This window comes from Bacillus rossius, chromosome 1 (assembly GCF_032445375.1).
Source record: "Bacillus rossius redtenbacheri isolate Brsri chromosome 1, Brsri_v3, whole genome shotgun sequence".
NCBI classification, from domain to species: Eukaryota; Metazoa; Arthropoda; class Insecta; order Phasmatodea; family Bacillidae; genus Bacillus; species Bacillus rossius.
The window spans coordinates 131,494,853-131,505,769 of record NC_086330.1 but is presented as its reverse complement, the minus strand read 5'-3'; the positions used below and the strand labels follow the sequence as shown (position 1 = coordinate 131,505,769).

The window sequence follows — 10,917 nt, the reverse complement described above, 5'->3', positions numbered from 1 at the left end:
TGTCGTCGTACTTGTGTACGTTTCTGATACAGTGTGAGGAAACTTGCAGTTTCAAACGTGCATGGCTGTTCTGGAAAGATGACGTGTAAATATGTTTAGATTTTCAAGGAACAATAATAGTTTAAATTGCAGATTGAGGTAAACCTTTTGTTCATTGAAAGGTTAGGGGACCCCACTTCATGAGCAATATTTTTAAAACGCAAAACTTAGCGGAAGATTTTTATGTGTGTCCGTATTAAAAGTCATGAAAATACTTTTTCCTGCAGGGTACAAATGGCAAATTCTTTCTTTGGTTTTAATAATCCTCTAAATGAGCAGGAGGAAGGCCTGCATGACGATTTTGATTTCGATTTCGAAGACGAGGAAGAGGAGTACGATGCCCTGAATGATGAAACGTTTGGCGCAGATGCATCTGAAGGTGACTGGGAACATGACCATGAGAAACTTGTGGAAATAACTGAAAAATCTAGGGTTCATCACAGCAGTTACAATGGTTCTACAGATCATGAAGATTTGGAACTAGAAGCAGCTCTTGGACAGCTAGTATTAGATGATATCAACGATGATAGAGATCATGAGAAAGATGACAAAGTTAAAAAGGATAAGTCTTTTAAAAATAACTTTGTTTACAGCAGCTCGGCTCCCTCAGTTTTTCCGTCACCTTGGTCGACCGATTCTAGTATCAAGGAGAGTAGTAATGCTTTACCAGACCTACCTCCAGGAAAAACAGTACGCACTGTGGAAGAATTGGAACGCCAGCTTATATCACAGAGTAGGACTGCAAACCAAAGGGCGGCAGTTTCAGGTAAACACCTAGAAAGTGTTGGCAAAGATATTAAAGGGAAAATAATACATAATCAGGAATCAGCATATTTATTGGCTAGGACTGTGGGGCGAGGACAACCTCTTCGACAAAATGGGGTGGTCATGGTTCGTCCATTTTTACAGCAGGCAGCGCAGGGTGTTGGCATTTTACCTCGTCCAATGGCTGGCATGGGTATTCCACCAGATGTGAGACATCTTCAGCAGCAACAGCAAAACAGATTTCTTGTACCAGCTTCAGATTTCCATCTCTTTCCACCACCACCTCCATTTGTGATTCGTCAACACTTCCAGCCACCACCTTGTGGAAGATTGCTATTAGGACCTTACCCTCGCCAGGGTTTCCACTCTCCTGATACTTCCATGTTTCGACCAATGATGCATCACAACAATTTATACAATTCAGGCTTCAGGGACAGACAGTACACCTCTGGTTTGCGACATCAAGAACCATACTTTAAACATCGAGACAATAGCCATCATCAAAATTATCGTCCACATCAAAACTTACACTGCCGTGTAGATGATGAGTATGCTGGCATGATGTCCGATCGCGAGAAAACGTGGCTTCAAAATATTCAGCAGTTGCAGTTGAACTCTTCGCCTCCGCACATAGACGACTATTACTACACCATTTTTTCATCACGTCAGGCAGACAAGAAGAATGGGGAGAACTGCAGAAACAGAGAGCGGAGAGACAGTTACAATAAGGATCAGCAAGGAACTTCGAAAGTTTACACTCCTGCACAGTTTGAGAACTCTCTGGGCAAATTGCAAGTGGGAAGCGTGACTGCCCCACGGAAGATAATAGACATGGACGTGGTACACCAGGAAGGGGTGGAGAACATAGCTGTGGCAGCTCCGAGGGACATGCGCAAACTGAAGCAGATACTCCTGGAGGTGGAGAGGCTCTACTTGTTGCTGCTACAGTTGGAGGACTTGTCGAGCCCCATGCCGGAGCTGAGGGAAGCCGTGCAGGACTCGAAGGAAGCCTTGCAGCAGAAGATCCTCGCCACACTGCTGGCTGATGACTGGTTTGTCAACATCCTGTCGTTCCACAAAGGGAAGAAGCTGTTCGTGCGCTTCTTGCGTCACGTGACGGACCCCCACCAAACGTCCGCTCTGTGGGCTCGCCTGCTGGGAGGCCTCGTCGCCATCGTGCGGTACGACCCGGATGGCGCGGGTGTCGTGCTCGAAATGTTCCCTTTCTTCAGCCGCTGGCTCCAGGGGGCCACGCCGACGTGCTTCGCGGAGCTGGCGTCCTCCGTGGTGAGGGCGGAGGAGCAGCGCCGGGGCAGGAGGAGCATCCTCTCGCTCGTACTGAGCGACCGGTTCGGGGTCTCTGTGCTGGCCGTGATGCTGGTGCGCGCGCAGTCTCTCTACCCGTCCCTGGACGAGAGCGGGCAGGCAGTGTGGCTGCGACTGCTGCGTCTTCTGGTGGATGCTGTGGACCTGATGCCTGAAAATACGCTCGTCAAGCCACTGCAGTCCGTGGATGTGTCTGCCTTGACCAACCACTTTGCGAGTTGCGGGTTCGAGCTGACCGACCAGACGCACCAAAAGTTAAAACAAATTTTTTGTCCTTCTCTTTAGTAGAAATGGTTCACGTGAACTCGCTGATCGCAAGTTGAAACCCAAAATGCTGTTGATGTGTTTGTCATACCTATGGACAGGCAAATTTGTTTTAAGTTTTTATTATTTTTTTATAGATGAATTTCAGCAAGGTTGCATGTAGTTAACTCCCATGTCATTAACTGTAATTTACTGTGTGTGTAAACATTTTCTTTTTGGATTTAGTTATTTCATTGAAATATAACAGCGTGACGTAGCAGTCTAATTTAAAAATTTTGAAGGTTCGAATATACAGATAAGAAAGTTTTTCTGCACTAGTGTAGGTAAGCATTTTTATTTCATTGGTGATACCTTGCATTTTCTTGCTGGTAGGTCTGTCTTGTCCAAGCAGTGCGACATCCAGTAACTATTAGAGACTGAATTTCAAAGGTTGTCTAACCTGTTGCTAGGAGAATTATTCAGAATACTGCTTTGTTTAACAGATACTAAATATGCCACAGTGAAGGATAAATTTTGATGTATGTATGACTGCAAGGTGTTAAATATGAGCACGAATACCTTGTAGGCTAAATGTTTGCTAACTATTTGTTAAAGAATATGTTGTCAATTCACATTATGCATAGTTATCATGCAGTGGTTATAATTTTGATAAAAATTTGGTACAGAATTGTTTATCTTTAATGATTTTTCATATAATTATGACATTTCAGCAGATTAATTTCTGAAATAATTAAAGATGCGGTAGTATTCTATACATGCTGTAAAATATGTACCTACATTTCATTTTCATTTTTTATAGATCTAATATTTAAAAATATTTTATTTTTGTATGGAATAAAGTGAGAATTGTGATATATCTTGTGACTTTATGTTAGATTATACGTTGAAGTTTGAGAGAACATGAATTTCTGTATTTGAAGTTAAAATATTTTCTGAAGAATAATTGCAGAAAGTATATTGCAGTTTGATATTTTTTTTATTAGTTATAGTGTAAGTAATTATTTTAATATATGTGTGCTCTGTAAACATATGTTTGTTGATTAGTATTCTTTGTACAAAAAAAGGCAGTTCATCAATTTAATTAACTAATTTTTCAAAAATAAATCTATTTGGACTTAAAAACGTGTTTTTAGTATTTAAGTACAGTAAATTACAGACTAGAATGTTTTTTTTTTTAATTACATAAATGATATACATTTCAATTTTCAGTCTAAACCTCAGGTTTCTGTTTTGAAAATATGCTTTGAGTTGCTGTAGTGTAATATTTGAGCTTGTATCAACATATTTATTTTATTTGGTTCAGTGCATTGTTTTGTGCAAATTTATTTCATTAATATATATCTGTTCTGGAAAGTAGGGAGTGGGAGCTGTATGCCTGTACAGGAAAATACTTTGGGCAAAAGCACAGTGTACACAGATTATTTGCAGTTGATCATACTCATGGTCCGTGCAGGTTACCAAAAAAAAAAAATTATGGAGGTACTTCTTTTGTTTTTAATCATGCTTAGAATGCATGTAAAAATAACTTTATGGACTGTTAAGTTAAAAAATGATGGTTTGAAAAAAATGTAACAAGATCATAAATTTTTGACTGACAAAAAAAAAGTTCCTATGAAATAAAATCCTGGCTACACCTCTGAACACGTAGAATCAAAAATGGGAAAAATTACTAATTAACAAAGTTTGTTACCAACCTGAAGTGAGAGTCTAACAGTGATGGCTAGCTATTGGGCCCATTAATCTATCGACAAAGAAATTTCAGGTAAAAAGTTGGTAATATAATGCTTTTTTTGTTGATTTTAAGAAAGCGCACCAGCTAACATGATGGCATGCTTGGAGCATCAGCCCTTCACCTCTCCAGCTGAAATATTAATGATGAAGTGTTTCCGTCAGCGTGCTTCATTCAAAGGCCGTACATATTGGAACAAGAAAGTGGATGAATTCTTTGTTAAGAAATGATGTGAAAAGTTATTTTTTTAAATTTTTTTAATGTCTTGTTAATAATATAGGGCATGTATTCTAGGTATTTTTGTTACAAAACTTAGTTTTTTATCGTAATAAATAGTAAGTCTGCTTATTTAAGATTTTATTTTGCTTATTACCTGGACTATCCATATTTTCATTGTCCAGGTTGCCTTTGGACCCAGTTATTTAGGATAGACAAGGTTTAACTGTAACAAGGCATAAAAAATTTTAAAAGAAATTAAATATTAATTTATAATTGCCTTGGTCCTTGGGTTAGTTTCAAAAATATCTGGCCCTCGAAAAGAGTGAAGATGGCCATTGCCATTCTGTAAGACTTCCAGAATTTGATTTATTTTTCAACACAAAATAAAGTTATTAAATTGTGTTGGATTTGAACCTAGGGACCACACAGTGGTAGAGAGGTAAGATCAAATATTCCACCAAGGCGATCCAGGTTTGATTTCGGGCAGGGTTAAGCTCTGATTTATGGCAAATTGGAAACTTTGTTGACTTCTCGTTGCACCTGTAGGTTTTCCTGGGCTGCTCCAAATTCACACTCCCATTAATTCCCCCGACGCTCCACTGGCATCTAGTCACCTTCCATCATCCTTAAGTGACCCAGATGCCAATGAAACTTTAATTTAAACCCATTTCCATTTATTATAACTGGATACTTTGCAAACCTCACATTTTATTTTGGAGAGTGGCTAAAATGCACACCATCATACACTTTAACGTGGGTCCTTTTGACATTCCCCGAAGAGCAAAGAAGCAATAACAAGATTCCAAAATTCAAATGACCCATCACGTTGAATCCGACTTGAAGGTAAATGTGTTGGCAGCTAATGGACAATATAGACAAACTTGTGTACGAGAGTGTGGAGTTAATTTTAGTGCCAACCACGTAGATTTTGGATGTCTCTAGTTATGACTTTATTTACTACCTGCCTGTCAATTTTCTGTCATGTAGAGTAGGTAATGATAAACTATTATTAACACTTCTTTTTTCCAGATAATATCTCAACTATTTGGTACAAATGGAACTTTCCAAGTAGGTGATATGTATGTCTGCATAATTATAGTCTTTGAAGATTTTGTGACCTAAGTGAAGATGGCTCAAATCCTTTGCATGGAGTAGCTACTAGAATTGACTTTCAAATGGAAAAGTTTCAAAGTTTCACTTATGTAATCAATTTTTAGTGTGACATACCTCAGAGACTTTATTAAGTTTCTTGTAGGTCTTACTTTCCTATCATTATTCTTTTAGCAAGCTAAACCTGTCTCTTCACTTGCTCTAGGTTTTATTTTGTATTCCGTCTTGCCTGTTTATCAAAGAACAAAGTTAGTAGCTAAATGAATGTTTAATGAATTAAAAACCCTTATATCTCATCAACATTTATTCATTAGGAATGATGAGGGAGATGAGAACTGATTGACTGAATAAACAGGGGAAACAGGTGTACTCTAAGGAAACCAACAGACCAATAATAACATCCTCCAAATTTGACACTTGCAAAATGTGGGTGTAACTTAACTAGGAATTGAACCTGGATCACTTTGGAGGAAAACAGTAACTATTTGCAAAAGATGAACTTGAATACCTTATAAAACTGCTAACTTTATAGGCCAACTACATAGGCTATATTTTGAAACATTTAAGAGCTAAATATAAATAATGACAATGTAAGAATACTAACCAAGTTGTGCATTGAGGTGTTTTTTAAATTTAAATATGACCCCTGTGATCACAAAAGAAAAACTTCAATTTGTGTCTGTGATGTGACAACATACGCTGAGCTTACAAATGCCTGTGTGCTAATGAATCTCCACTGAAATTTCTCCTTGGAATATGTTCAGTAACAGTAATAATAAAACACATCTCTTGCAAAGCTCTTCAAAGACAATACCAGTATTTGCACTATGTTATAGTTTCACGCTCTGCCGATAAGGTGGATGCCTTAAACACAATCCCTGATGGAATAATGTAAAACCTGCTCTTTTTTACCATGCAACGATAAACCACCTTTGTATCATGGTTTGAGTATTCTTCTTTAGACCACTCGGCTAGACAAAACAAAGCAATGAATATATCAGAAAAAGTGATGCTTCAAAGTTTTTTTTTTTTCAAACTAATCAGTTTACTCACTTCAAGTATTACTTTTTTCTTTTTATATTGAAACCAAGTTAGTTGGAAGTATTGCATGATTTTATTTTTTTTTTACGAGAAGAGGAAAAGAATGGATTATTTCTGTAAATTGATTTTCTAAGTGTGTGTATGTGTGTTCGAAGCAATGCATGTTTCTATGCTCTATTGTAATGAGAATGTGTTCTTATAAACCTTGCTGTGAAAGCATTTCCAAGAGTTACTGCATAAAAGCAAAAGGTCTGTGCTTGCTGGTCACAAAGGTAAATTTGCACTCAAAGAAATAGCATAGGCAAGCCTTTCAGGCATTCTCACGTGTAAGAGGTGACAACTGTTTAGTATTTATTGCCAACAATACACCTATAGATCCATTCTGGGATCTAAGTTTACTATACTAATTACACGAAGCCCAAAAAATTGTTGCTTCTTTGCAAGAATGTTTCTTGTTATGAAAGAATAAATATTTAGTATTCTTCTAGAAAATTTTAACACCTTTATGCCTGTAAGCTTAGTGAAAGACAATCCAGGAGCAAGTTGTGAAGATGTCATGTTTTCGCTGGGAATAATGAGCCCACGCCCTCTTAGCCATAGGCTAATGCACCTACAATAGAGTGAATATAGATATGGAGAGTGTTTTAGGCTTCTATATACCATGCCAAGGTAAATGTCCTTGCTTAGAAAAATACATAATATTTATACCTCCTATACTGGCACTGGTGAGGTCAGAGCGAACATTTTAGAAATTCAGGTATTTTACGGGTAAGTACCTATTGTTCAAGTGAAACTTTTTTTACAGCCAGAAGAGTAAATCAAGGCGATGACATCAGAGCTTAACAAACGCTTGAAGATGAGGATGGGGTGCTCTATGGTAGAAGGGAGGAAAGCTCAGGAGTGGGGTTCTCAATGGCATGTTTGCATTATAGCACTCATGCATAATTGAATATGTCTTACACTCTCTTATACCTTTACAAGTTGAGTTTTTAATTCTAACCCGTATATGGTGGTGACACCCCTTTTTTTATATATATTTGATGACATCTTGTCTTAGGATAAACGTTAAAGATCCATTATTTAATATACTATATTTAATAATCATAGTAAAATATTCAAATTATTTTCCTTTTTGACACAAAAAAAGTAAAATAATTTTTATAAGAGCTTTAAAATATCAAAGGTTACAACTTAATATTAAAATTCAAATTAAGAATTGAATTAAAATTTAAAGTATAAGATGGAGTTATTAAATTTTAAGCAGTTTTAATGTACATGTTGCTAAAGTTAAAGTTACACAAATACAAAAAAATCAGTTTCCACCAATTTTCTTCTTCCGGTATGTAGGTATCCTCAATACTGATTGGTTTAGCTACCTGATATGTAACATGGTTTTATGCACCGTACGTGTTCGCCACAGAAATGTGCTACTTCACAGCTTCCTCCAAGCACTACTTCCATATTCAATCTAAAGAATCAATTCATTCCACTAGCATGCGGGGACTACTCAGGATTCAAACTAAAGGTTGAAAATGATCAGATGCTGTCAACTTTAAGCTCCGTGGGGGCAGATCCCAGGGGGAAGGGGAATTAGGCAAAACTTGGAGTGCTGTGACTTCACCCTCCCTCCCTTATACTCCTCTCTACAAACAGATTCACATACACTCACAGTTAACTAAGCCTGTGCGAATGTTTTTTTTCTTTTAAAGTTAGTGAATACCTTATCAAATTTTTTTAAATATTTGCAAAGTCGAATCAAACTGCAAATATCATTCTTGGCAAAGCTATATTACACTTATCTTATAAAATACAGGATTGAAGTGAGTAAAAAAATTGTTACATTTTTAATGATAGAACTGATTAAGTGATTATTAACCTATTGGGCCTTATTTATTACATCATTCAATAAAAATTATAAAATAACCATGCATAATATTAATATTGAGCATTCATAAAAGCAAACTGAGTGCCAACTTAAATTTTTTTTTAGGTAAACAATTTTATTCAAGCAAAATATTTTCATGAGCGAAATCTTAAGCTTTCGATATTTTCAAGCTTTGCAAAAAATGTGAAGTTTCAAATAAAACAAATGTCAATTTTCCTGGCGAAGTAAATTGAATATTAAAAAGAGCTTTCATGTATTCACTTAGCCGATGCTGCACACAGGCCTACAGGTAACAAGGTGCTATTTATATACTGATGTTAATACACCATTTCATATATGAACATAATACACATTATTGTAATGTAAAAAACTTGGTCTACAATCTCATAATAACCACCATAAAGATAAACATAACTAAAAATGATTATGAAGGTCTTCTTTTCTCTTATTGCAGAAACAGCACGACTATGAATTTAACAATTAAAGATTTTGACTGTTGTCGACATCGAGGGCAGTGCAGACAGATCAAGGGAGAATGTCAACAGCGGGGGTGGGGCCTATGAGAAAGCTTCCTCGAGCTACTGATCAGTAAAACATATGCTGGAAGCAGTGATAACAAGGATCCCATTTACAGCTACATCATTCTAGATGTAACTCCTCCAGACTAGACTAATGGCAATGTCATAATAGTCATGTCATATGTACTTATGTAATAATATTTGTCCATTGATATGAGATCAGTCAGGAAGTTTTATTTGATTGGCTCAGGCTGTAGCATAAAAATGTTGAATGTATTTTTTCTCCTGTGAATGCTTTTTTTTTTATAACCTCCTGAAGCTTACAGAAAGTGTTTATCACCTTAGTTCATTTACATTAAACAGGCTCAAAGTAAAAACAAATCTAAGGAAAGTGTTATCAAAATTAAACACTGATTCACTAAGTAAAACAAAAGACAAAATAAACAAATACATACTAAAAACTTAAAAGGAACTTAAGATGAGACCTAAGTCCATAGAGCATTCTAAAGCAACCATTATAATAAAGGTGAATTAAAGTAGCAATGCTATTGAAAAAGGCATATTTTGGTCAATATTAGTTAGCCAGCAATTTAGCTCATAATTTATGTAATAACTACTGTGGTAAATCCCACAACTTGTGGAAAAGAGTTACTAGTTACAAGAAAAAAGAAAACTCTCAGAGGAAAGTATGTACAGTAAGTCCTCGGTTTACGTCGGGGTTACGTTCCTGAAAACCGCGACGTAAATAGAAACGACGCAAAATGAGCCATGTTTCATGCCACCGGCCGGCCACGGCCCAAGGTCGGCTGGAAGCGCTGGCATACAGACGTGACAACGGGCAATTTTATCAGCAAATGACAACCGACAGCGTGGGAAACAAGTCCAATTAGTACTTCTCAGCTTTATAGAATGGTTATTTAACCAGCTACTTTATTACCTTTATTGATTGAAATATAAAAACAGATATATAGTACATACTGTACGTAAGAGCAGGAAGCGTCCCTCATGATGTATGATAAGATAAGGCGGTGAACGTGTAGCTTACGCTACATAGCATAAATTAACTACCGAAGGAAACAAAGAATTATAAACGAATTATATACGGTGTTTTGGTTAAAATAAAGATTTACGGTCATTGTAAACGACGTTATTGTTAATCGGCGACAACTTAAATTGAAACATGAGTACTCAAACATTAGCGACGTTAATCCGAAACGACGTAAATAAAGGACTTACTGTATGTAACTTGCATGAATTTGTGAAAATTTTAATATCCATAATACAGTATGAAAAAAAACCTTTGTAAAACTCATGTACAAACTAGGTGTTGGAAAAAAGAGAAGAAAAAATGTAATGCGCCAAACTGTTCCAAATGAATTATTTTCTAATGGTTAGCACAGTTTATTAGCCTCTTTGGAGCACACAAGTGCCAAATGTTGTCTCCTTCCTCAAAACTTTCACAATCATCCCATTCTCCCATCTTGGAATGTTGCCATGCAACTTGCAAATCACCTAACACAAAACTAGGTTGTTTGTTCACTGCCGTGGCAGTAATCTGTCACTGTTGCAAGTGGCAATGGTGTTGTAGGGGGTGAGGGAGTAAAGAAATGAGTGATTTTTATGTCAACATTGTAGCAACCCAGGCATTCTCAACTTTTTAAATTGTTTTATTAAGAAATTATTGTTTTCTGATCATAGTGTTTGGGTAGTTTTTAAAGTTTCACATTTATTTCTTATAAGAGGTATTCATGTTTTTTCCACATATTTTATGATTATAATTTACATTATTCAATGTTTTTTTTAATATTTTTGATGGTTTATTTTATTGGAACAAGGACTTTAAAATTATTTTTATCTAATTTTGCTTATTTAAGTTTTAATGTGCTATGGTTCCTTGTCTGAAAGTGAGATAAACACAATGTATTGTGACAAGGATGTCAGGGTAGAAAGAGACAGCGATGCTCATGTTAATTCTATTGGCGTGGGAAAGATTAGTTGATATGTTGTTGCTGTGTGTCTGT

General features: G+C 36.3%; 2 protein-coding genes across 2 annotated transcripts in view; both read left to right on the top strand.

Annotated features, from left to right (window-relative positions):
* Window positions 1–10,917, top strand: part of LOC134546152 (piggyBac transposable element-derived protein 4-like) — a 196,554-nt gene that overhangs the window by 18,754 nt on the left and 166,883 nt on the right. The gene's annotated exons all lie outside the window — the stretch shown is intronic.
* On the top strand, window positions 187–2,415 carry LOC134546150 (protein PAT1 homolog 1). Its single transcript, XM_063388703.1, has one exon. It carries the CDS (start codon window positions 223–225, stop codon window positions 2,413–2,415), a length of 2,193 nt encoding a protein of 730 aa, XP_063244773.1. The 5' UTR covers window positions 187–222.

Coding starts and splice junctions, on each gene's coding strand:
- LOC134546150 (XM_063388703.1), top strand. CDS start 223: ATGTGTGTCCGTATTAAAAGTCATGAAAATACTTTTTCCTGCAGGGTA.